Raw genomic sequence first — 26,548 nt, 5'->3', positions numbered from 1 at the left:
ATAAAACCACAGCGTTAGATAATACCATGCAGAAAACAGCAAAATGATTACTATATTCAGCAGATGTTCTTCCTCTGAAATAGCCTTAAGTGACTATGAGTAGGAGAGATGCTCGGCTCTACGTTTTAGAATGAGAATACGCATTTGAAACATTATTTCTTGACAGAAGAATTATTGTGTGGGAGTACACTATAAATGCTTTATTTCTAGACTTCAACAGTCTGTGTGTTGCTAAATTCAGCATTCTGGAAGGGTACAGGATACTGCCTTGCTATATTTATTCTGTCCATGAAAAATTTATATTTTTTTTCCCCCCACATTTCCTAAGGTTTTTTTAAATTAGAAAAAAAACATAACTTGAAAGAATTTTCTCTAACATATTGTTCCAGATTGAGTCTAGCCATGATAGGCTAGCTAGAAAACACAAAGCTAATTCTGTTTTCTGTGGATGGTCTAATCTCCAATCTACACCAATATGGCATGAAGTAAATGAACCCAAATCAATTCTATCCAGAGCTAGCTCAAACCTGCGCTACGCTCAAGATCACCACAGACATGTAGCCACACTGCTGCTAAGAGCAGTTCTGTTCAGCTGTACTGCAGAAGTTTTGAACTGCTTTCCCATAACACAGGCTTTACATTAAGCTCAGTAGATCCAACCTGGATCTACTAGACCAGTGCAAACACCCAAGCTGCTGTCTGTCCTTAGCCTGGCTCCTGTCCTACTCATTAGGTCCAGCTCCACACCAGGCTCTCTGGATCCAACACTGCTGCTGCAGAGCACAGCTGCACATACCTGGGCCTTGCTTCCCTGTGACAGATATCCTGTCAGAGCTTTCTGTCCTGGCTAGGAAGTGATGCCCTTCTCAGTGCTGGCACTGCTACACCCAGCCTGACTCTTGCAGAATCCTCAGTATCAGTATTAATCAGATTTTCTCTCATCTCCAGACTTGTAACTATACCTGAGCTCAACCATTACCTCAAGTTCTAAAGCTGGCTGGATAGCATTCCTACATACTCCATTCTGTACAGACCATTATAGTGAAATGGGTATTACCACAATGAGTTCAAACATTTGCAATGCACGAGGCTAGTCTGTTACGTGTGATTACAAATAACCATTCAAAAGATGAAGCAGTCAGGATACCCCTTTTAATCACACATCCAAACATTCTTCACATGATACCTTCAGTTTCTAGTTCATCCTTCTCGCTTCAGATATTGGCATTTTAGGAGCCATCAGCACATGGATGGCCAACCCTTCCGACTACACAACATATGCTAAAATTTTCCTATGGCTAAGATCCAGAAGGCTTTTGCCGAACTCAAGGCTGCAGGAATGGGAAACCCCAGAGATAACTCACAGGTGAAAAGTGACACCAGCCACCATGAGATCCTCCTACACTGCTAAAGGATGGAGCAGTAGTGGGTGGGTAGGTGCCAGGATGACACATTTCAGACTCAGAAATCCCATCTGGCTGACTTCCTCCCACTACCAGAGATTCAGACTGCTGAACTGGACCAGCAAAATCCCACTGCCGATCACCTGATATATCCCTTGAGTGGGGACTACGTGTGAACTGCTTCTAATCTGCGTGTTGTTACAGAGACCAAGCTGACTATCCCACATTTAAATGATTGCTTCCGATTGCCTGGCATCCTTTGCGCCTAAATATATAATCACAGGCAGCAACTGAATGGATGGACCCAAGAAGCAACAACAAACCTAGCCCCTACACCAGTGCTTCACTGCTGCAGTCACACCCTTAGCTCACTTTGCCTACCAGTTGTCTTCTACACACAAAACAAAATTTGCTAGGTCTGCTTATATTAAAGGCTCATTCATTCAACTTCCTCAGCCTGCCCGAGTGCAGCCCTTGTGCTGAAGCATTAATGACACATAATTCCAGGTCTACTTTCACCCTGCCTTTCTCCATCACACCCTGAAAGGCCAGAGTGATCTGTAAGAAGGCTTACAGTACCTCTGTGATAGGTGGTACACCCCCCAAGGGTCCTCCTGAGCAGGTGAAAGCCTCCACACAGCAAATAGCTTGACTGCCATCCTCAGATCACAGCTGGCTGTAAAGTATATAAATCACATACATATGCAGCACCAGTCTGCACAAACCTCCACAGGACTCAAACCAGGGGATTTTGTGGTTAACCGGAAAAAAAAGTGAAAGATACGCAAAAGAATGTAATGAAACACCATTATTTTATTATTTCCTGCTTTCAGAAGCTTTTATTTGGATTATCTGTAGGATACGCCTGCAGATCTCAAAGCAGACCTTGATGTTTAAGAAAAAGATGCCCCAGATCTTGAATACTGGGTTAATTCTTACCTGTAAAGTTTAGTTATTTTCCAAATATTACATTTGATGTTGCTTTTCAAAAGCGTGGTCAGTTCCATGCTCAATCTCGGATAAATGCTGAGCAAGCCATCCCCTTCAGAATCTATTCAAAGATATTATTTCATTAATTTCATCTACATGCAGAAAAACCTATCAACCAAAACTTTAAAAATGCTAAAGAAGGAAACTGGAGCAGATGAGACCATTTCAAGACACCAGAAATGGGTCACATATGCTACACTGAGCTCGCTTCAGATACAGCAAGCGTCACAGAAATCCAGCAAGTTTCATCTTTTAGAAATTAAAGGTGAGCATAGCAATCCGTTATTTCAATGCCATGTTCTCAGAAGGTAAAAGAAAACAGCTCATCATGCAACAGTGCTGGATAATGTACTCTACTTTGTTCACCTCAGTGATTATTGCAACTATCTTCCCCTTTCCTAACACAGAGAAGGACAACTCAGACATTCTCCTGACCTTGCAGAGTCATAGACTCTTCCTAAATTCATATCCAGATAAGAAAGCTATCCTCTCAAAACTGTATCTGAAGCCAACACCAGTTCAAGCCAGTGCTACTCCGCACCAGCCCCCAGACTGCCCCTCCAGCTGTGACAGATGTGCTCTTTTGGGGGCTACATTCTAAACCACATCGAGGAACTGATTTGGCTGAAAAATAATACAGCCAAATTATATGGCTGATTTTAAACCTCAGACACCACAGAACGTTTCAAAAAAAGCACAGCACACACAAGAGTCAGAAAGCTTTTCATCCACCTAGTTCACATAAAGATAACAAACTGCTCAGTTTGAGTGTCATGCGTGTTTACTCAAAGAAGGTTTTTCTTTTGTAATTCAACAATCCCCAATCAGCTGATCCAAAACTCAGAACACTAATCCCTTACTGCATGATAAATTTCAACACAGCCAAGTAAACACAGGGATTTCAGAATATTAGAAGAGTGCAATTCTGAACAAAGAAGGGGTTTTTCAATCTTAACTATAGTGAAGCTTTTGCTCTGCTCTAATTTAATTCTTGGACATAGCTTAGTCCACTGACTGGAACGAATGCCATTGAGAAAGTTAGTCTGAATTCAGATTTAGATGTGAACATGAAAACCTAGCAGTTTTCAAAACTATGGAATTTATTTCCCAACTAACAAGTGTTGGGGAGGAGCAGGGGGATTTAAAAGGAAACATGGAAAGAAATCTGTCCAGATTCCTGCTAGCCAAAATGAGAATAATACACAATTTCCCCGGAGAACTGAAGCAGAGAGCTGCCAGATTAAGTCTTAGTCACAAACTTCTGAGGCTGTATCTGCACTGTAGGAAACTGTCTCAATTTCAGTGAACTACTTGAGCTAAAACAACAAAGCAGACAGAGGTCTTCCAGACATGCAAAGTGAAATGGTTCAGCTGGAACAATTAAACATGTGCAAAAGGAAGTGATCACCGCATGAGCACTTGGTAGTGAAATGGTTACTGAAAGCAAAGAATAGATATTGTTTCTGTGCTTAACAAAACCCCTTTTAGAGAAGCAAACAAAACCAGAATGGCTGGTAAGTAGACAGCAAAATTAATGGCTGCAAGGTCAGCCAAGCTGATCCTTTAGCTTTGGAGGTAGGTTTACAATGTAGTTGCATATGGAAAATAAAAAGGTGTTTTCATAGGAGTTGGATCATTCCTTTGGCTGTGGTATGATTTAAACTAAAATCCACGCAGTACTAGCATATAGATAATGAAGTGAGAAAGATGCAAGAGACTGCACAGATCCTTCAACTCCACAATAAAACATCAAATCCAGAATAAACACTGACACAAGGACGAAGGCAAAATACCCTTTTTAGACTAACTTAAAAAGAGGAAAACATACACACCCCCAAGCATAACAGAATATACGCCACTGGTACTATTGAAAAAAATATGTGCAAGCATCTGGAGACAACATCAAAGAAATGACTCTCCTCTTCTGAAAGACAGCTGGGCTCATTGCTGTCTGATATTCTATAATCGGCTGAAATAAACAATTTTAAAATATCAGGTATCTCTTAAATGTATCTCTGCAAATCTACCCTGACAAACTAATGTTATAAAAGCAAAGAACAGAGAGGGAGTATCAAAGTTCATGTTGAGAACATTTGTTTTGTTATAGAGAAATTAAGGGTGTGCACTGTAATTCCACACAGCACACAATGTTCTGCGTTACTTTTATGAACATGAATTGTACAACAACACAGAGATCAGGTATAATCACCACTGGGGTGATGTATTTTAATCACAAATATTATTTTCTGTGGGACTCGGAGAGGATTCTTGCCAGTCAGTATTTCTTTTTGAGTCAACTCTTACTGCTGGAATGTGAGTGATCACCATCCTGAGAGACATGTTTCTGTCTGAAGGTTTTTAAAAACTCTTCTGTTAAACAAGATGTCAGCTACCACGGTAACTAACAACAGAGAAATTCATTTAGCCATAAGAAATACTGGGAAGTCCTAATATTAACACTAGACAGCAAAAATGATCCTATTTGGTCTGTTCATACATAATGTATTAATCTCAGGGGAGTTTTTTCCACAGGTTTTGCAAACTGAAAAACAGTTATCAAGAGCATTTGAATTAGATTAGGACTGTACAAACCATCAGGCTGTAAGAGCTTGTAATCTTTTCAGCAGAGCTATGCCAAGGAAGAGCCACAGCTCAAAGCGATACAGAATTTTCAATACAGTTGAGAAGCCTTACTCACAAAAACAATCTTTGTGTGTTCCCAAGGGTTTAGGTAGGCAGAGCCAGGCAAGGGTAATCAAAGTCTGACAGAAAGGTAATTTTATACAACAAGAAGTAACAGAGCAAATGTTGATTGAAAGAACTGCTATACAAGATTCTCTAATATATTCTCTCAATGGAGTGCAGAAATAAAAAGAGAGAGAAATAAACAAGATGTTCAGAAAGTTGCTAACCCACGACCAATAACAATCAAGACGTTCAAGTCTTGGCTGCAGGAGTACAGCTGCGTAACCGCGGGCACCCCCTTAGGAACTCCCACCCCCCCACCCCACACGCAGCCCGGGTGCTCCTGCGCTGCCCTGCCGCAGTCGTGCCGGAGGAAAGGGGCCATTCCCTGGCCAGAACAGCTCGGTGGCCTGTGGGGCTGCTTGCTACCAGAGCTACAGACACTCGTAGCTCTTCAGTCCTAGGGCACCTATTTCTGGCGCTGTTACAGGGACAAAAGAGCCACCACGACAGCTTTCTGGTTCTGTCCTTGACCTACCTGAGGTTGCTCGCCATCTCTGCTGTCCTAGAAGAATTTCCCCATCTGCAGGTTAGGGATTCTTTCAGGATTTCAACACCTAGGAAGAGATGGCATGAATTAATCAACTGAAAAAAACCTAGTAATAAGTTATGGACTCAGAGGGTTTTTGGTTTTGTTTTTGTTTTTTTTTGTAAGATAATCATATTAATGAAAACCGTCCTGAGACCCTGGGACATTAAGATTCATATTAGCACAGAAGATAACAAATAAAACTTTGCAGACTTATCTACTGTTAATCACCTGATTTGGAGATTCTGCAAATGTGTTTTGGAGCCTATGCTTCACATGGGTAAGTGACAACAATAAAATAGACAAAGCAAATTCTGCTGGGAAATACCACTGCCCTCATTTAAAATTTTCAGCTTGGTCCATCTTAGAAATCTAGAGAAAAGAGAGCAGTAAAGATAATCCTGTATTTCCAGAATGTTTATCACTGCTTCTGTGTTTTCAAAAGAAATTTGGTAAGAAACATACTTTGTAAATTACAAAGATAACGGCATTAATATTTCCATTATCAGGAGAACTTTTGCCTTTGGGTCATGGAGCCATTGTTCCTCAGATTTTGACGCCTTCTGTTCCCAATAGCTTCTGAATGAGCATTCAGACAAGATGCAGTCAGCACAAAGCAGATTTAGGCACTTAAACAAAAACGTGAATTGTTTTGACAGAAATCGGTGGCCCGATTTACTTTTGGGGAAGCAACTATGACATACTTAAAGTGAATATAAAGCTTCAGTGACAGCTTCGTTGTATGCCGTGTTCTGCTTAAAGCTACAGTTTGCCAGTGCCAGGATTTTTAGAAAAGCAAAGTGCTCATTTGTTTTTTCAAGAAAATCTTTCATTTCACAGCCTAAATCCATGTCATACTTCATCTTAATGGAAAGACAGATGGTCACCAGGCAGATTTTGTTCCAGAATGACAGCATCCTTCCCATGTAAACTCAAACCAAGAACAAAAAGTTAGACTTAATTACATTCCACCACAACACAAATTTACCCAAATGAGCGGAAGAAAGAAATCTGTGCAAGAACAGAGTCAATGATTACATCTGAATCTTGAAACAATCGTAAAACTTACTCTTTCCCACGGTTTTCAACTACTTTATACAACTCCAATAATGTTCTTTAATAAGCAAAATCTTCCAATTGGTAACGTTGAACAAATAGTAATGTTACCTACCACGCATTTAGCTTGAATGTGTTTTACAAAGAAACCAAGACTGATCTGCTCTCCTGTTGGGAGTACCATCCTTAGTATAGATTTCAGAATGCCTTCTAACAGGCAAACAGTGTTTCCTGCCAGTGAGAAACAGCTGAAGCCATTTCAGAACAAGGTAGTATAAGCCAGAGAGGCAGGGCATAAGGAACAGAGACATTAGGAGAGGTATCCATGTGTTTCATGTAACATATACTCATATAAAAAGAAGTGAATCTGTGAAAGTCAGGCAATTTTGCAAGTCCAGTGAAATACATGCATGCACCTTTAGGTGCTTGAAGACCTTGAAGTAAGAAGCCACTAAAACATCGCTGATGACTTCAATGATTTCTGCAGATAAAATGCTTTTTCATTTAAAAAAATGTCAGAATTCCTTATTAAAATAAAATCAAATCATAGTTTTTTTCCATTTTAAGACAGCCACAGAAATATTTAGAACTTGAGAATATACAACTCAAGAACATTATAAATCCAATTAGATGTGGGAGCCATCATCAACCACTCAACAGCATTAAAAGCATCTATGAAGGACAACACCTAAGCTAATATCAAGGCTGAGAAAAGCCATATATTCTGGTTAGATGCAGCGACAGGGAGACAGACATGACCACTGCTGACAGATCCCACAGGCCACTTGTTTCCTCCCCAGCAATGCCCTACCATCGCCGGTACGTGAGCGGTGATATCCTTACTCACTGCCAGAAGGTACCACAGCCCGTGCGATGAGGAGGAGGGGGTGGGTGAGGGAGGCAGGCTGGGTCCTGGCCGTGGCTCAGAGCCTGCCCTCTGCACCCAGCCATTGGTACTCACGAGTGTTTCTGCTGGTAGTGGAAGCTCCTGCGCTTCATCCGATGGGCTGGTGGGTCGGCTCACCCAGCTGGGGAATCGCTGTGTGAGGGGTCTCCAGGCCAGGAGGGAAGGTCTTGCTAGAAGAAGCGAAACTCCCATAGCTGCCTGGAGATAGTGCGACATCAGTGACACCATCCTACTAGCACCCTGTGTTCAATACGCTTTGGATCATGAAAACCCACTCTCAGTTTAGTCATGGAAATCTATTACGAGGTCAAAACACAATCTTACTACACTTAAGTGTTTTAGAAAACTCTGTCATAACGAATTATGATTTTTGATCACAGAACAAGTTGGGTGGGAAGGGACCTTAAAGCCCCCCCAGTGCCCCCCCTGCCCCGGGCAGGACCCCCTTCCCCCAGCCCAGGGGGGTCCCAGCCCCGTCCAACCTGGCCTTGAACCCTTCCAGGGAGGGGGCAGCCACAGCTGCTCTGGGCACCCTGGGCCAGCGCCTCACCCCCCGCACAGGGAACAATTTCTGCCTTAGATCTCATCTAAATCTGCCCTCTTTCAGCATAAAACTCTTCCACCTAGTCCCATCCCCACCCCCTGATCCAGAGTCCTCCCCACCATTCCTGTCCCCCCTTTAAGCACTGGGAGGCCGCTCGAAGGTCTCCTCAGAAATGTTATGGATATATATTATATACATAAAATATATGCAAGCAGTTCATATGAATAATGTAATATGCATACTATATTATATATAAATTTAGCTTCATTTCCAGGTAGCATTTCCTCATCACATGTACCTCCTATCTTTCATCGCAAGCAAATAATATTAGTAATCAGAAGGAAATAAGCGGCAAGAATGACTTTGAATAATTTTTTTTAAAAAGAGACACACTTTGTTAAATATAGCATGCTCAAAATATGTGAGAAACATTAAGGAAAAAGCACTGTCCCAGTAGACAAGGGGTGCTACAGTCTCCCCAGGCCCAGGTCCCTCAGGCTGTGCCGCTCAGGCAAGCCCCCCACTCTTCCAAAGATGCCAGTGCTGTTAAACCCCGCGATTTTCGTGGGCTCCCACCCGCTATGACCACCAACTGTTGCTGAAGCTTTACTCCAAACTGTGGGGACCCACCTTCTGCGGCTCCCCAAGCTGGGAGGGGAGGGAGGGGGGGAGATGAGGGAACGCTTCTAGACGTTAAAACAAGAAAGAAATGCTTTAACGGCGCATAACCCGGCTTGAAGGCGCATCACAAAGAACAGCATGGCAACAACCGTACCGATTCTGTGGGAGAAAAAGGTAGTTTTTGCTGGTTTTTTTCCAGAGAAAAATTGCGCGGGAAAGCGCGCTGAGTGCCGCAGCGCTGCTTCCCTCAGCAAACTGCCCCCCCCCCAATTCCCGCAGCTTCCCCCCCCCAATTCCCGCAGCCCCCCACTAAGCTGGGCCGTGGCGTAACGGCCGCTAACGGCCGCTTAACCGTCGTTTAACGGCCGCCCACCCCGGCAGCCCCGCCCCGGCGGCGGGCTGACCCGGAACCGATCGCGGCACCGCTCCCCGCCCACCCCCCCCGTTCCCTCGTCCCGCCATGGCGCCCAAGGGCGGCCCGGGCGGGCGGCAGCAGTCGGAGGAGGATTTGCTCCTGCAGGACTTCAGCCGCAACCTCTCCGCCAAGTCCTCCGCGCTCTTCTTCGGCAACGCCTTCATCGTCTCGGCCATCCCCATCTGTGAGCGGCGGGGGCCGGGGAGGGGGCCCTGACGGGGCGGGGGGCGGCAGCAGCAGGCCCTGAGGGGGGGAGCCGAGCCCTGAGGGGGGGAGCCGAGCCCTGAGGGGTTTCGAAGCTGTGAGTTGTGGGGTTTCAGGCCCTAAGGGGGGGGGGGGGGGGGGGTTAGGGGCTCCCCACAGCCCTCCTCGGGCTCCTGGCCCGCTGCCGGTCCCTGGGCCTGGCCGGCTTTGAACCCCCCCCCCCCCCCCCCCCCCCCGACCCCTCGCGGTGTCGTTTTGTCTGTCCCCGTCCTGTGTTCGGTCCAGCCGCAAAGCCGGTTCGGTTTTCTGGGGTTGGTAAAGATGGACGAGCTGCTGGCCTAACACTGACGTGTCACCGGGGGCGGCTGCCTAGAGCTGGCCCGAGGTTGACGTGGGCCAGCTCACGAGGCCCCTTTCAGCCAAAAGCAAAGCCGATTTCTCGCTTCAAACTACATTTTGATGCAGTTCGAAGACACCCCCGCTCCCCCCAAGTGATTTTTTTCAGGAACTGGCTTTGGTCTGGCAGAGCCAGTGCTGAATTACAGAGGTAGTAAGCTGCGTAGGACTGGTAGGGGCATTGTTCTTAAACAGAAACCACTCAAAACGTCCTTTTTTTGTGTTTCTTCTAAGGGCTTTATTGGAGGATATGGCATATGGATCTTGTTCAGTCCGCAGTCCTGTATAGTGTCATGACCCTCATCAGTACCTATCTGGTAGCTTTTGCATACAAGAATGTCAAGTTTGTTCTCAAACACAAGTAAGTTTGGTGGCTATTTGAAGTAGAAATTATTACTAAGTAACTTAACCAAACCAGCATTTACAACCTTTTTTTTTTTTTTTCCTTTTTAATAAAGAAGAACATCTGAAATGTTACTCCAAAAACTATTTCACACAGAAATATCTCCTGATTGGGTTCTGTCCTCTCTCTTGTAATTATGAAATAGATTAGCCTTATTTGTTAGACAGTGAAGTAGCAAAACTACCTTCATTTTCAGCAGGTATTGCCACAAATGATATTTGACTAATACTTTTATTAATTTGATTATTACTTGTTGTTCCTTCAACTTGGCAGAACTGCTCAGTTTCTCAGCGAAGCATTATTCACTGTAAATACAACTTTCTATAACCCTGGGGGGGTTTATGTTTATTTTTTGACTTAAATGGTGTTACTTACAGAGTAGCACAGAAGAGAGAAGACGCTGTTTCCAAAGAAGTTACTCGCAAGCTGTCTGAGGCAGACAATAGGAAGATGTCTCGTAAGGAGAAGGATGAAAGGTAATCCTCCTTGTTCTGTTGTAATACTGCCTGGTATCTTTAAGGCTCTTGCTAGAATACTGGGAACTGTTGCTTGGACATTCTTTTTTTCTGTATTCTGGTAAGTAGAAGCTGTATTGTCAGCTCTCTGTTTATCTCTAAAACGTTTTTGAGGCAAGTTATTAATGAAAGGTCTCAAACAGTGGAACCTTTATCAGTGAGATTCTATAAGGCAACCTCTCAGTCCTCGAGCTGCAAAGCAAAGCAACTTACTGTACAGGCCTCTTAGTAACTTCGAAGAGTAAGCACCACAGCCGTCCTCAGAAATAAGAAACAGCTCCTTTTCTGAAATGCTGGCCTGCACGGCTAATCGCCAGTTGTCCTTGTTGCCCCTCATGGTTAGGACTGGCACGTGTCAGGGGGCAGATTTCCACCCGAGCGGTGCTGATGCCCAGGCCATGCCCCAGGGGTGTCTGGAAGCACTTAACAGTTAGAGTAGGTGCCCATTACGTGCTGGGTGTGAGGATATCAACTGTCAGCTCCGGGGCAAAAAGCCATGGCTGGTACATCTAACATACAACCTCACAAAAAGCGTTAGTTACAAAGGGCTAGGTTTGATGTGCCTGGTAGGAAAACAAGCAAAAGTCACTTAAGTGTACAAGTGATTAGTATACGCAGGGTTTTGTCTCTAACTCCTGAGCTGACTGGTAGTTCTTGCTGCACTCTATCTTTTAGAAGCTGGCTGCAACCCGCGCAGCAGTACATGGTTTACTACACCCCTGGGTGTCAATCGCTTCATAATGGTGGGTGTGCCAGGCTATGCATTGATTTAAATATGCCTGAAATAAGGTTTCTGCTTGCTCCTAGAATTCTGTGGAAGAAAAATGAAGTTGCAGATTATGAAGCGACAACTTTTTCCATCTTCTACAACAATACTCTCTTTCTGGTCTTGGTCATCATTGCTTCATTTTTTGTGCTGAAGAACTTCAACCCCACTGTGTATCCTTTATCACCGCGCTTGAAACAACTGGAGTCCTACTCCTTTTTGTTGTTATTAGTAGCTATATTTGTCATGTGGGTTGTGAGGTTAACCTTGATGTGTGCAGTTCAGTGTAATGCCTCAGCTTAGAAACACTAACATAAAAATAGATGTTACAAAAAAAAAATTCTCCTAGTCATGTAAATATTTGTCTGACACAAGATGTCTTAAGGATATCACTTGGACAATAGACAGAAATTCTTACAGCTTTGCCATTTCAGTTGTGATTGTGGAACAAGGAGGCAGCTCCTGTTCTTACAGAAACACGGCGTCAGTGTTAATTGCCAGGTGATCTTGCGTTACAGGATTGTTTAATTTCAGTAACTTAACAAATAAAATTTGTTGTTACTGAAGTAAGTATTGCCAATCAGGGCCACGTATATTAAAGATCTGCAGTTTTTAACAGTATTTATTAACTACTTTTAAGAGAACAGGCTAAACGTCATGGGTGTTTTAATTTTTAAGGACATCGCAGCATCCTGCTACCGCCTTAATTGTAAGTGGTATTTCAGGTTATGATGTTGCAATTTGAAAACGACAGAGGAAGACCATTTCAATCCCTTGTTTTTCATCAAACCTCTACTAAACGTTCTGTACAAAAGAAGTGGTATCTTTACAAGTATATATCCTTAACCTTTTCCCTACAGAAACTATATTCTTTCTATAAGCGCTTCATCTGGACTGATTGCTCTGCTATCTACAGGATCCAAGTAGACAGTTTACTTCTGTGAGATGGTTGAACTGCCATACAAAAGTTTAAGGGTGGGATAGAAATACTGCTGGTTTGGTTTGTTGTTTTTTTTTAATAGTGTAACCTCTTGAGGGTATGGGGGGAGGGTTTGAATCCAAAACAATTGAATTATATTTACATTTGGTATCTTTACATGGTATTATTCAATAACTGAATTAATCAATTTTTTTTACTTAGCAATGAAAGGAAATGGTGTGTGAGCAGTTACCAAATGTAACCTTTCTGAGGTACTTCATAGGTGCGATGGTACCACAGACGGTGAGACAAATACACCGTAAGAGGCTGCTACACAGCAGCACGAGCAGCTGTACTTACACCTGTAACGGAATTCCCCTCTCAGTGTGGTGACTGAGCCAAACTCACTGATCATAAAAAGTGGCAATCCACCATTTATCATTGTAACTTGAAAAGTTTTAATAAAAAGGAGGTGCTTTTTTGTCATTTAATTTCTTGTATTTCTGCTCTTAAAATTAAAAAAAAAAAGAGTATTTTCACGGACAGGCAGTGTGTGTAGATTTCTTAGCTTTCTGCCTGCAGAATAGAGGAGTCTTCCACAAATCAGTGTATGTATTAGTTTCATTGCAAATACTCCTCATTTTTAAGTAACTTGGAGTCAGAACAAAACCTAAACAGTGTCTCCAAGAAAAATACTTCTGAAGTGGTTTGAATGCACTTCATTCATCTCTAAAGTTGTAAATGCAAAATAAAGAAAAAACCTGCCAGTTTTCGTGGCACAGCTTAACAAAAATGCTTTAGCTGGCTTTTTATAATGGGTTCAGACAATCCTTTTGCTTTTTTCATTACATCAGTGAAGCAACTGCTCTGTTAAATGCTAAACTCTACCGCTATTAATGGCATCATGTTGTAGAAGTTACAGATTTTGCCATTATAGACTTAGAACCTGGAGAAGAGAAGGCTCTGGGGAGACCTTCGAGCGGCCTCCCAGGGCTTAAAGGGGGGGCAGGAGAGGTGGGGAGGGACTCTGGATCAGGGGGTGGGGGTAGGATGAGGGGGAAGGGTTTTAAGCTGAAAAAGGGCAGATTTAGATGAGATTTAAGGCAGAAATTGTTCCCTGTGCGGGGGGTGAGGTGCTGGCCCAGGGTGCCCAGAGCAGCTGTGGGTGCCCCCTCCCTGGAAGGGTTCAAGGCCAGGTTGGACGGGGCTGGGAGCCCCCTGGGCTGGGGGAAGGGGGCCCTGCCCGGGGCAGGGGGGGGCACTGGGGAGGGGTTTGAGGTCTGTGATTCTATAATCACAGGCGGCCGTTCAGAGCGTGCTGGGTAGGACAGAGCATAGGAGGCTAACTCCTGACGGTACCTTCTCCAAGGTGCGCGGCCAGCCCCGCTGCCCCCACTCCTCTGGCCCGCCGTCCTTGTCCTTTGCCCGACATTACAGCTGAAGATGAGCGTTGCCCTGTGAAACGATACATATCCATTTTCAAAGTAAAACACTGCCGTTTCAAAATCAACCTCAATGTTAGTAACGGGTCTCCGAGTATAAAATCAGATGCACAAAATGCTTTTATTGTGTCCAAGCAGAAGTCAAAGTCAGACTGCGTTTCTGGATATACAGCAGCTAAATTCATTTACGCATACCATAGCTCATTGGATTAAATACAGAAGACAACTCAAGTGTTAGTATCTGTTCACGCGGCCCACGTGAAGATATCCTGGAGTTAAGGGGACTAGAACACGAGGGTCCTACAAATACTGTACATAGCTGTACCCCCAGGAAGGACGTGCCCAAAGTACGCGATTCAATACGAGGGAGAAACGCTTACCGAAATCAGAGGTGCGTTTTACAAAGCAAACTCATGGTAAAACATGACGTGGTTCTTAAGATGGGCAAAAATTAATACACAAATGCTTACTACCAACTCCTGTAGAGGGATGAAATGCTCACAAAAAACTACCTGTTTAAAACATGTCTTAAAAATACTATGCGTTTACTTATGCCCGATTCCAGAACAAGTTAAAGCAAATGTAGCCTTCCACCAAAGTACATACCTGATTTTTTCTGCTATTTTTCAGTAGCTATATACTATATATATTTATAAGTATCTATATCCTTAAAAGCTCATGAATATTGAAATTTGCAATAGCTCTGTCTACAAGCAGGCAGAAGTAGAGGCAGGTTTCTATAGATGCAAAACCCAATATTTTATTATGGATTTCTTGATTTAAGGTTTATGTAGAATTAGAATTTTGCAAACAGCTGCTGTTTCTATTATCCTGACATGCATGTTCGGGTTTTCTAACTGTGCTCTTCCGGCTTGTACTCAGAAATACTTCCCGGGAGCACTCCACAGCTGAAATAATTGTATAGTTAGGAGTTGAGCTATCTTAATTTCTAACTAATTCTCTGTCTTACATCCTTTATTCAACTACAAACGGAATCTAAAGCATATCGTCAGCATAAAAAAGAAAAGAGAAAATTTGAGCTTGCCCCTTCTATCTGTTAACCTGAAGAAACTTCATAGTTGAGATTTCTCAAATGTGGTTTTATTAAAACCTTAAGCTGTATCTGGCTTTTCTGCATTGAAAAAATAGATCTGTACATCCTTCTTTAATTACCAAGTACCTGAAGGTTATAAATTATTTTTTGCTTTACAAGTGTTTTTCACAGCACAAGCATGAGGTGCTAAGAGTAAAGTAAAAATTAATGAATTCAGTCGAAGGTAAGAAAATACAAGATTATTCTTGGTTAGAAGAGAGATCAACTGTGCTTTTAAATTTCACTGCAGATTAGTAGCAACAGCACACATCTCGAAGGATCCAGTGACAGTAGACACCGAGCAGCAAGCTGCTGAATGATTCTGATGACCGGATATTAATTCGGGGCTGTACTTCTGTACAGAGCACTTTTTAAACCATGCAGTCCAGGGAATTCATGCATTGCATTATGATCTGTAGTCCTTCTTGCTGTAGGGCTTATTTCCCAGGATATTATCTATTTCGTTTACAATATGAGATGTCATCTTTGGAAGGACCTGGGGGTAGAAGAAAACCGATGTTTAATCAAGCTTCCAGTGGAGGTTTTTCCAAATTTAGGTCTAGACTTTGTCAAATAGCGTTTCCTCTGGGTTTTTTGTGTGACAGATATTTAGGCGTTCATCTAATACCTTTCCGCCTTAAAGGAAAAACTACAGTAGTATCTTCATCGTGTGAGAGAGTCACAGAAGTGCTCCTAAGCTTTATGAGCACAATATTGTTCAGCTGCGGTGGAAAGCGAGCTGGTGGCAAGAACATCAGAGGCAGCTCTTGCTGTGAAAAGCAACGGAGAATAATTAAGGTGGGTGCAAGTGCTGCGTGCCCTGCGGAAGACCTCGTGCTGAATATATCACAACGTGTCCTGGAATCAGGTCGCTGGCTTTTTCAGGTATATTAAACCTGCTGATGCCACCCTCCTGTTGCTGGCTGCGGCTACGACGACCTTGCGCGGTGGTAAGTCACGGTGACGCACCGTAGGTTTGCCTAATTAATGTACCTAATTAGAACTGGAAGGCGCCCGAAACAAAATCTGAACTATTAAAACTCTATTAGGAGAAGGAGGGCGCTGGTGTCAAGGTGTGCTGGTGCTTCCCCCCCCCCCCCCCCGCCCCGGGGAGCTGAGCAGGAGATGACCCCCCCCCACCTCTGCCGAGGTGCCACCACCACCTGCACTTGCCTGTATGGCTCCGAGGTTCTCTATCAGCTGCTCGGGGTTGGAGGATCCTAGAAGGACGGAGCTCACCCCCTCGTTTCTCAGGCACCATGCTGTGAACAAAGCCACAAGATGGTCAGGATCACAGGCTCCACGGCACGGCATTATTCCAAATCCTAATGTTTCTCTGGGCTTCTATCTCTTTGAAAAATTGTCTCAACCTTCACTTCACTCCTCCAGCAGGAAGAAGATGCACAGATCAGATAACAAACCATATAGCAGATCTTCCAGCATCCCACCTGGTCCTGGTCCCTGGCCCAGCAGTTGTCCCAGTTGTGGGGTTTGGTTTTTCCCTATATCACAAATCTCAAGGATTCACCTCTTGGCTATTTGAACCGGGGATCATTTTCCTAACAGACACGTGTGGTATTTTTCAGCCTTGCCTCTCAGCAGCACAAAGGTAATTATTAAAAAAACAAACAAACCAACCAACCAACCAAACCAAACCCCAGCTCTTTTTAAAAACTAATATTCTCTCGTGTCTGTCAGCCCAGCACACCAAACAACCGATGGCTTCCACGCAGGGAAGGACTGTTCAGAGAAACAGGCAGGTCAGGGTTGGGCTCCTGAGGATGGCCCAAGATACACTGGCCCTTTCATCAGTCAAAGCCTGAGGGTGATGCTAGAAACAATCCCGAGTAATTTTTAACTTTAATTCTCAAAAAAAAAAAAAAAGTTATTTTTGTGTGAAGCTAACAGACCAGGGGTTACCTCTAAAGCAGTACATGACATTTAAAATATCCTACAGTATGTTTTCTTCTGTTCTTTAAGTGTGTTCCTCGACACGCGTTAGCCACCTCCTAACAAGGGGTTGCACTGCCCATCTTGCCTCCCCCTGTTTCCGGCATTCTGCTCCCCAACTCCAGAGAGCAAATAATCATTTAAATGTTTTAAATAATGAATAGATCCATAGATGCTGCCAAGACAAAGCCACCCTTTGTCCTACTTGAAAGCCGGCACATCTTCTTCGGCGTCACCGTTCGCCGACACCCTGCCAAGCGACGGGAGCACCGACAGAGTACCCGGAGCTTGGGGGGTCGGCGCCAGGCTCTGCCTGCACCCGTCTCCCAACACCCCCGGCAGGCACCGACTCTGTCTGTGCCGTGAGGATGCCGGCCGGGTGCTGCCCGGGGGGGCAGCGGCGGCGCCACCGTCCCCCCCCCCCCCCCCGGTCCCGTCACCTACCGACGGCGAGCTGCGGCAGCGTGCACCCCAGGCGCTCGGCGATGGGCGACAGGTCCTTCAGCTTCACCTGCTGCTTCCTGCCCTCCTCGCTCACGATTTTCTCCTTCAGCCACTGGTAGCACTGGGGATGAATTACCCGCCGTTAGCTTTCCTCTTCCAAAATGGAAAGATTAAGGCAACGATGAACAACTCTGAAACAGGCATGTCCAACCCCGGGAGGTAACGGGGGCCGAATAACACACTGCTTTGCTCAGGATGTCTGCTGTGAAACCCTACGTCTGTATCTCCCTGGCTTTATACAACTGATGGACTCAGCCCAGATCCTGAAACCTCCTCATTTTTATTTCTGAACCACTGGATCCCAGCACAGAGGGGAAAAAAAAAAAAAAAAAATAGTGAAGCATTAGTCAACTTGAGAAAATTTTGACACAGACTCCCCCAAAAAATTGTGAGAGAACATCTAATCTTGCTCAAGATCTACTATTGCCGTTTGAGGTTAGAAAATGAATGAAATGAAACTGAGATTTCAGTTCTCCCAGTTCCAGATTTGAAACTCGATTCTGCTTCACTCTCATCAATTAAATTGGGATCCCTCTCTACAGTGCTACCTGCTTCACTAGCTTTTACCAAATATTAATAATATATTTTATCATCAGGGGAAAAAAAAAAAAATCACACATGCAATGAAATACCATATTTGAAAATGCTGCCCTTTGTAAGGAAGTCACTGTAGACTGCATCTTTCCTTTAAAAAGCACCAGTCTGAGCAAAAACCAGCACAGGAACATACGTCAGTCTGCTGGCATTTGTCAGGCAGCGTTGGCTTTCGCCCATCAGCTGTTACAGAGGCTCAAACACCATTTTGGTTGGGGTTTTTCCCAAATCCGTGACATTTTAGTGCTCTGCTGTTTTTTTAAACCCTTAAATAATATGCCCGCCGTAGGTGTGATATGAGAGGAGACCCCATAACACCCCAGTAAGAAGAAAATCGGGATAAACGTGGGAGAAACCAAATGCTGTGGTGTCACTGAAACACTAAAACATGTTAAAAATCGCTGCTGCCCTGCCCAGCAAAGGGCAGGACCACCGAGAACCCCCAGATTTCATGGGGTGCTGGGGGTCTGCCCCTGTCCGTGGGGCTCCCCGGAGGGATGCTGTGGGGCTGAGCTCCCACCCCAACTGCCCAGGGGTGTCCAGAAAAATAACATCCAAATCTATTTTACCCACTCCACGTGGTTAAGGGGGTTTGAAAAGAGCTGCCTCGATTAACATCAGCTGGGAGCATCGAGCACGACGGAAGCCCTGGGCTCGTGCCTTCTCGATGTTGGTGCGTGGTCAACGTAAAAGCTGGTGGCAGCATCCTCGTGTGACCCCCCCAGCCCCCCCCCAGAGCCATCGGCTCGCTGCGGTGGGGAACCCCGGGCGGCTTCAGAACCCAGATTTGGAGCACGGTTGCCAGAGAAACCAAGCTGGTCTGTCAATACAGCAGCACACAGGCCAGCCTTCTCACGAGGGACCCGTTTTCCCTTTGCTATTTTCCTGCCCTCACAAAAGCAGCACATCAACTCTTCTCAATCATGCAACAACGACAACAACAAAAATACCTTCAGTGCAGCCCTTGAGCTTTCAGGGACGCCGTTGCCATATTTCCCTGAGATGATCCCACAGGCTAGTGGAGACCATGTCATCGCTCCGACCCCTGCAGAGAAAACGGAGAAGGAGGTTTTAGGGGGCTGGGAGAAAACAGAGTTGTATCAAAACCAGGACTTTCCGTGAAAAGAAAAGGAGAGAAGAGGAGAGGAAAAAGGAGAGGAGAGGAAAAAGGAGAGGAAAGGAAAGGAGAGGAAAGGAGAGGAAAGGAAAAGGAAAAGGAACAGGAAAAGGAAAAGGAAAAGGAAAAGAAAGGAAAAGGAAAAGGAAAAGGAAAAGGAAAAGGAAAAGGAAAAGGAAAAGGAAAAGGAAAAGGAAAAGGAAAAGGAAAAGGAAAAGGAAAAGGAAAAGGAAAAGGAAAAGGAAAAGGAAAAGGAAAAGGAAAAGGAAAAGGAAAAGGAAAAGGAAAAGGAAAAGGAAAAGGAAAAGGAACCACTGCTTGTTTCTATTGCTGCTGGTGGTGACGTTCAGTCGATGTCTTCAAGGAAGATGCTGCTGATGCTCTTAGGACCAGCTTTATTCATCCAAAACGTCCTTGCAAGAGCCTCCAGCCCCACCCCGGGCTGGTGCTGCAGCAAAGTACCTGCAATCCTGACCATCATCCCTGCCTTACACCATCCTGCCTGCGTTGGCCCTGCTTGGCAGGGGCACCGGCTCCCACCCGGCCCCTCTCAGCTGGGTCCTCAGCTGCTCCGGAGAGGCAGGAGATGCCCGAAAAAGCATCAGCATCTTCGACACGGGGGAGAGGTGGCACCTCCACGGTCCACGGGATCTCAAAAAATCAGAAGCAGCTGTGGCAATTAACACCGATTTCCATCAGAGGCACGGTAAGCCATTTTTTTTTTTTTTTTAGGTCATTAAACATCTACTTGTCTGTCCCCTTCCGATCCGGGGAAGGAGAGCGCTGACCCCATCCAGAGCCCCAGCTCAGCCTGCCCCGTGTTTCTCTCCGCAAATGAAATAGCCGAAAGGCACAGCAGTCTCAGACTCACCGATTTTGTGATATAATTCCGGCAGCTGAACCTCCACTTTCTCTCTTTGGAAAAGATGATATTCAGCTTGTTCGCACACGGGCGGTATCATGTTAAACTGCCTGGCTACAGAGTACGCTTCCTGGAGAAAAGAAATCAGTAGATAAAAACACTTAGTGAAGTAAAAACGTTTTGCAAGGACACAGCCTACGGGCCAACACTCCTTGAGCATACAGGAGCTGACAGACTGAAATTTCGCCGTCCCTCAGCAAGGCCACGCACGTCCCCGCGCACACCCGAGGCAGAAACACGGCCCCTTCCCACCTTCAACCGGACCAGGTCGCTCAGAGCCCAGTTCAACCCGACCCTGAGCGTTTCCAGGGATCCATCTACCACCTCTCTGGGCAACAACGAATTAAGGATGAGCTGTCAGGATGCCGGTTCCCCCAGTCTAGGGTATTTTGGGGGTAAACACAGGTACCTGCGGGCACATATCCCCGCAGGCGAGCAGGGGTATGTCCTATCTGCACCTCTGGATGGGACACGCGCAGAGCGGTGCCACCCACGGGGGATTTTCCCCTGCGTGGGGACTGTTCCCACCGCAGCAGCAGCTCCGCGGGGCACGGGGGGGTTTCCCTTCAACAGGGGACCAGTGGCCCCGGGCACAGCCAGCCAACAAGCGCGTTACCGAAAGTCTTGAAGTCAGGCAAATAAAACCAAAATGACACAAAACCCCAATTGAACGAGTCAAGACACCCAAACCCCCCAAGCCCACCAGACCAGCCCACCTTCTCCTAATTAACATCGGGCTCGTTCTGAAACAGGTTTTAAAATTATTGTAGGCGGAAAGATGCTGGGTGGAGTAAAACACACACATCCCCAGCCCGGACACGCGCTTGCGGTTCAGGTCCCAGCGTGGCTTTCAGCAGAAGGAGAATTAGCAAATGTCAACGCTTTCCTAAAAACCAACTTTACCATGATCTCCATTGCGCTCCAGCGTGACGTTCCCCAGTACATCGCCATGCCTTGATTTATTACATGTGTCATCGCTCGGACAATTTCTAAAGGAGGGAAAAAAAAGAAGTATGAGAACTGCACAGAGGCCAATGTTTCAGCACCAAATCCTCCCAAAGCCACTTAAAAATGCCAGGTTTGCTGACAAGCCTGAGCAGCTTTGCATTAAATGCTACTTCTGCTGTGTTCTCTTGCTTGAGCACGGATGAAAATGCATTGACAGTGCGAACGTAAGACATTTATCCTGCAGTTGTTTAAGAACTGCCTTGTGATAAGATTTCTTTAAAAATTTGACACAAGAGGGCAGCACAGTTGAAAAATAAACTAAAAGAAAAATTCAATTTATTTTAAAATTTGTTTACTAAAAGCATACATCTGGTCCTGCTTCTTTTGACTAGGAATATTAGGATGCTGGGGGTGAAGCTGCAAAACTGGGTGGTTGAACCCCCAACTCTGTCGAGGGCCCCCCGGCCCGCGGGAGGCGCAGGCGGCACCTCTGCAAAACCCAGCGCAGCTCCTCAGCCCCGTCACCCCAAAGCCCTCCTTTTCCTTTGGGAAGAAGGAAGCCTGCACGGCTACACGTGTCAGGACAGGCTCTTTAATTTCCATCCATCAGCCCTCTGCTGAGCAGCCCTGCATGCCTGTGGCGGGGGGGGGGGGGGAGGGGGGAAGACATTATAAACTTTGCAAGACAAGGAGAAAAAATTGTCTATCCCCAGTGGTTGCCCAGGAGGTCACAGAGCCTGGCAGGATGCCTCGCTAATACTATAAAGAAAATAGCCTGTTTATAACTCACTTTTAAGCCTGATTTATCCCTGGGAGCAAGCCTGCTGGGTATGTGGCATCTTGGGGGGCAGTGCCCACTGCTGCTGCGGAGGAGCTGGGACCAGGGACTGGCAGGATCTGCAGCCCCGGGGACACAGTCCTCATGAGCAACCACGAGAGCATAAATAAGTGCCCTGGTCGCAGTAATAAATTCGTATTTCTTACTGAAATTTGGCACTCCCCGCCCTTCACAGCCGAGCACTGGCTGCCAGGGCACTGGCACTACACCAGCCACGAACAGCACATCATTTGAACGGGCAAAAATGGGCTAAACTCGCTCTGAGAGGCAAAAGAAAACAGTAGTTAGTCACCACTCCCCACGCCACACAAGGCGCCTCGAGGTCTCCGGGCACCATCTCGGTGCGCTCTTCCCTTGGGAAAGCGGCAAGGAACCGGCGCTCTACCCCGACACCACGAATTCCCGACCCATGGAACGGCAGGGAAACAACCCCGCTCGGACACGGGGCTGCACGGAGAAGCCCCACGTCTCTATTCCATCCCTTGGCCCCCGGTACTTGGACAATGACTCTGGGCATCGCTGTCTCACGATCGAGAGGAGCTGGCTTTTATATCATGAGGATTCTCGTCCTATTTATGGAAATTAAAAAAAAAAAAAAAAAAACAAAAAAAAAAAAAAAAAAAAGGAGCTTGGCAGAGGGGAGATTACACCGCCAATCTCGAAGCTATTGTGAGATTTCTTCTGCAGGCAGCGACAAGCAGCTAGAGATGATGAAGTCTCCATTTATAACCTCGGAGGGCTCTACAAGAGACACCGTGCCTCTTGCGCCGGGCTTCTGCCTTCCCACTGGAAAGGGAGATTTCCTCTCGAAGGAAACATTGGCTTGAGGAGTTTTTAACCCGATGAAGGCTAGAGTTCAAATGCCAGATCTTGTTTGGTTTTTTTTTTTTTTCCTTCTTTGCTTTGGCCAAAGCCACATTTTTCTCTGTTTCTAAGCATTTTATTCTAGGGCATAGGTACTAGCCCAGCCAACTGCCCCGTTATCAAGCAGCTACCCGCCGGCGCACTGTGTGCCACGGGCAGCTGTACAGCAATCCCTCCCTCCCTCCCTCCCTCCCTCCCTCCCTCCCTCCCTCCCTCCCTCCCTCCCTCCCTCCCTCCCTCCCTCCTCGGCAGCTCCAGCTTCTCACTGGGTTTAGTTTTCTATTTTTGCCGCACCACCATTTAGGCATTTTGATGAGCATTTCATCACACGCCTCTTACACATTTCAGTCCAGGGTTGTTTTCATTTCTTCCACCTCTACTCCTTTCAAGAAAAACTGAAGTCAACTCAGAAAATACATATATATATATATATATATGTATATCTTCTTGTTTATCAGAGACCGCTCCCACGGGCATGGCGATGGGATGGTTTGTGAAGAGCACGGTGCCTGGATCGCTCGGTTTGCCAGCTGGATGGCACAAATGGCATCACTTAAGAAGGGGGGATTTTTTTAGATGTAAATGACTGTTTCAAAACCCAGAAAACAGCCTCCAGCAGCATAATAATCATTTTGAAGTAGCTTAAAGTTGCCTGATAGGAACCGCGTCCCTCCCTGCTTGCCAGGGCTGGGGGCTGGCCGTGCAGCGGGTGCCTGGTCCCCCGGCACGGTGACAATGAGGTGGGGGGGTCTCACCAGTGTAGCCCCACTCCTCTGCTGGAAAAGCTGCTCGAGATAAAAAAAAAAAAAAAAAAAAAAAAAAGCATCTGCCAGCACAGCTGTGGGGGGTCAGATGCCTCATTCCTCAACCTGGAGGTCTGACCCCGCTCCAGGCTGAGGAACGAGCCATGAAACCCGCAGAAATGCAGGAGAGAAGCACGGATCCTTCCCATCACCCGTCTCCCGAAGTGGTCCCCGTGCCGGGGGACGGGGCGAGGGTGGCAGAACCCAGAGCAACCCCAGGGAGAGGAGGGACATGGCAGGGCGACGCGAGGGGCATCTGAGACTCATCCCCAGACGTTCCTCGAAGCTAATATTTTATGATGAAAAGCTTTTTGAATTTTAACTTTTAAGAAAGGTAAATATGCGTCTGATTTTTAGCTTTCGCCTGCCGCTTTGGGGACCACAGTCACCTACAACGATGAAATGTGTATGAAATGCTGATCTTCTCTTATTAGCTCTCCATTACCCACGCCTCCTAAGGCAGCCTGGGGGGAGCGGGAAGCGATTTTGCTCTGGCTGGGCTGGACCAGACGAGCGTTTCGAAGAGCTGATCCCTCTCCTGCCGATGCCCTGACACGCGCACCACGGGAGACGGAGGGCCCCGAGTGACAGCAGAGGAACCTCACCTGCCTGCATGCAGCCGGTGAAGAAAACAAAGTGAACATTCAAAGTTTCTCCTTTGATTTATTTGGCCGCGCCTCACCCACGCCGTTTGCTCGAGCGGGACCCTCGCCCTTTGGCAGGAGTAGCCCAAGTGGGGAACGTTTTAAGGTTACCTACAAATCGCTCTCCCTCAGAAGTGGCTATTTGCCCGTGGGAAAAGCACAGGCACGTAAGGAGCCGGAGTGGGGACTGTGTCTTGTGAAGGTAGCTCAGCGCTTCTTGTGCATGCCAGATAGTGCAGAACCGACAGATGGTTCAACAGACGCTCTGGGATAGAAGTGGCTTAGTAGGTGAACCATAAAAAAAGCATGAAGTGCATATAGAAGGAATCAACGCCACACCATTCATAATAAAAAAATGTCCCTTTTTTCACCCTGCTCAAAAATCTCACCGAGCGCCGTGGTTCATACCTCACCGCCAAGCTCCAGCGCTGCCAGGAGTATCTGCAGCATCTTAAAAGCTGCAAACGCCTGAGACCAGCCGTGCTGCGCGGGCACGGGAAATATATTCAGCACTGCCTCGTTAGGTGACACCTGACTGAGCAGAGAGGTCATTCCTCCCTCCAAGATACAACACGCCGTCCTTCCCTGAGCTCGTCAGGTGCAGCGAAATCCACGCTGGTCCTAAAATCCCAGGCCAGGTCGCTGGACCCGCAGCTGGTGCAGCGGCACCGCATCCCCCCGAGGGTCCTGCCGGGTCGCCCAGCCCCGCGTTCGTTATGAAAATAGTTGTCACGAGCACCAAAAGCCAAGCCAGGAGCTTCGAAAGGGCCTGTCAAGCTCCAGGTTTGTTTGATTTACATGTACTCGTCTATGACAGCTTCTGCAGCCTGCAAGTCTTTCTTCTTGCTATTCTTTATTTAGCTGTGAAGCTAATCTTCTGCCACAGTGTGAATGGTTGTGTTAACTCCGATGGGAAAAGAGAAGGAATGGGAACTGGTGCCCATTAAATAGGGCACTAACCCCAAAACATATTGATGGAGGTTCCTGGGTAACGGGGCTAATACCAAACACACAATCCGTGGTTATCAGCAACCACGAAACATAATTAAAGCGCACGGGTAGTCACAGATCTTGCAAGTTCCTCATTTGAATTCCCTGGATTCCCCACCGGCGGCTCAGCTTGTGCTGCTCATGCACTGGGGGCAGCCGGCCCCACAGCTCGCCAGCTGGTCCTTATTTCTGACCACGCATTGGGTTGCACCCCTGGTTTTATTGCTGGGAGAAGCACGTGCTATCCGGGCAGCCCAGGGGACGTTGGAGAAGGATGGGGACACCCTTGTGTCCCCACTGGACAAACCGGGACACCCCCCTCTCTCAAGCTGGCCGCACCAGGGGTAGGGAGGTACAGGTTTCATTTGACACCAAGAAGGCCTGCCTTAAATGCAAACCCAAGTTCACTTTCTCTGAAGGAATCAGGAAAAAAAGGAAATTAAAAAAAAAAAAAAAAAAACAAACAACGTTAAAACCACCACTGGGACACAAAGGAAACTTAAACTTCCTCCTAAAAGATATAAATTAACATAATTGAAGTATAAATATATAGGGCTCCAGGATATCATGATGAAGTATTTCATATTTAAGCTGCGCCACCTGAATATTTAATAAAAAATTGCTTTTCATTTCCTACCATCATCAGTCACGTTAAAACCTTTAATTCAAGCTTCCACTAACCTTCCATGGGGGTATTATTGTCTGGCCGGTTGGCGAAGACGACGTCCACGTACTCCAGCTGCAGCCTCTGGAGAGAAGCCTTTAGCCCTGGAAACAGCAAAGCGGAGACAAGACTCTGTGTGGTCAGAGCACGGCGGCACGGTGCGGTACAAAACAGCTCCGCGTCGGGACGCAAATAGAGCTCGTTGTATTTATATACTTATATATATTTATTATACGAATACACAACCAAATAGCATAGGAGAAGGATGCTGCATAACGTCCTGTATCTACGCAGCCGTATTAAGAAGAAAACACCAGTTTGGCCACAGGCAGAGCCCCATCCCCACCTTCCATGAGAATTTGCTTTATTGAATTACACCGAGATTTGGATTGGAACAGACCCTGGTTCTGTCCGTGGCCAGCCTGCCAGGAGGCAGCTGCCAGGGACCAACCTCAGCGCCGTCCTCCAGTTCAGAGTTAATTTAATCTAAATTCTATCACAGAGCCTTCCCGTGCCATCGCCTCGGTCCTGTCCCACCCAAGGAAGCCCTGGCCCAGGGGCACCTCCCAGAAACGCAAACCCGGAGGGGAGGATGGTGGCGCTTGCTTAAATACGTTACGATGAGCAGCTAGAGCACCGTGGAAAGCTCTGCCCCCTCTGCAGGGTAAGCAAGCTGTGCCCACCAGTGCTCTGCACCGGGCACTGGTTTGCAGAGCAAGACAAGGCACTGGTTTGGCAGCTACAAGTCCAGGACTGCCCAGG

General features: G+C 46.3%; 3 protein-coding genes across 8 annotated transcripts in view; 1 reads left to right on the top strand and 2 right to left on the bottom strand.

Moving 5' to 3' along the window:
• The window catches only part of LOC104369157 (TCDD inducible poly(ADP-ribose) polymerase), a 42,029-nt gene extending 32,974 nt beyond the window's left edge, over positions 1-9,055 (bottom strand). The window contains exons 1-5 of one of the 4 annotated variants that reach the window (XM_033000051.2): positions 8,950-9,054; positions 8,805-8,860; positions 7,685-7,828; positions 5,617-5,695; positions 2,343-2,454 (exon numbers count right to left, since the gene is read on the bottom strand). In XM_033000051.2, the coding sequence (XP_032855942.1) occupies positions 2,343-2,410 (68 nt within the window). In that variant the 5' untranslated portion in view covers positions 2,411-2,454; positions 5,617-5,695; positions 7,685-7,828; positions 8,805-8,860; positions 8,950-9,054. Of the gene's footprint in view, positions 1-1,982; positions 2,080-2,342; positions 2,455-5,616; positions 5,696-7,684; positions 7,829-8,804; positions 8,861-8,949 lie in introns of those variants that run through there. The other 3 variants (XM_033000050.2, XM_033000052.2, XM_033000049.2) reach the window with 3 other exon arrangements.
• Positions 9,056-9,207: 152 nt separating this feature from the next.
• Positions 9,208-12,904, top strand: SSR3 (signal sequence receptor subunit 3). The gene is made up of 5 exons (XM_042796496.1): positions 9,208-9,394; positions 10,045-10,171; positions 10,591-10,689; positions 11,536-11,667; positions 12,355-12,904. The coding sequence occupies exons 1-5, from the start codon at positions 9,256-9,258 to the stop codon at positions 12,419-12,421; spliced, it is 564 nt and encodes a 187-aa protein (XP_042652430.1). The 5' UTR covers positions 9,208-9,255; the 3' UTR covers positions 12,422-12,904.
• A 1,053-nt stretch (positions 12,905-13,957) lies between these two features.
• The window catches only part of KCNAB1 (potassium voltage-gated channel subfamily A regulatory beta subunit 1), a 70,367-nt gene continuing 57,776 nt past the window's right edge, over positions 13,958-26,548 (bottom strand). For all 3 annotated transcript variants that reach the window (XM_042798766.1, XM_033000069.2, XM_042798775.1), the window contains exons 8-14: positions 25,804-25,890; positions 20,939-21,024; positions 19,985-20,105; positions 18,947-19,041; positions 17,343-17,463; positions 16,122-16,210; positions 13,958-15,444 (exon numbers count right to left, since the gene is read on the bottom strand). In XM_042798766.1, coding sequence (XP_042654700.1) covers positions 15,355-15,444; positions 16,122-16,210; positions 17,343-17,463; positions 18,947-19,041; positions 19,985-20,105; positions 20,939-21,024; positions 25,804-25,890 — 689 coding nt within the window. In that variant the 3' untranslated portion in view covers positions 13,958-15,354. The remainder of the gene's footprint in view (positions 15,445-16,121; positions 16,211-17,342; positions 17,464-18,946; positions 19,042-19,984; positions 20,106-20,938; positions 21,025-25,803; positions 25,891-26,548) is intronic.

The sequence above is a fragment of the Tyto alba genome, unplaced genomic scaffold (assembly GCF_018691265.1).
Source record: "Tyto alba isolate M040663 unplaced genomic scaffold, T.alba_DEE_v4.0 Super-Scaffold_10, whole genome shotgun sequence".
In the NCBI taxonomy this organism is placed as follows: domain Eukaryota; kingdom Metazoa; phylum Chordata; class Aves; order Strigiformes; family Tytonidae; genus Tyto; species Tyto alba.
Note: the sequence above shows the minus strand (reverse complement) of the source record. Positions and strands in the feature narration are given on the sequence as shown.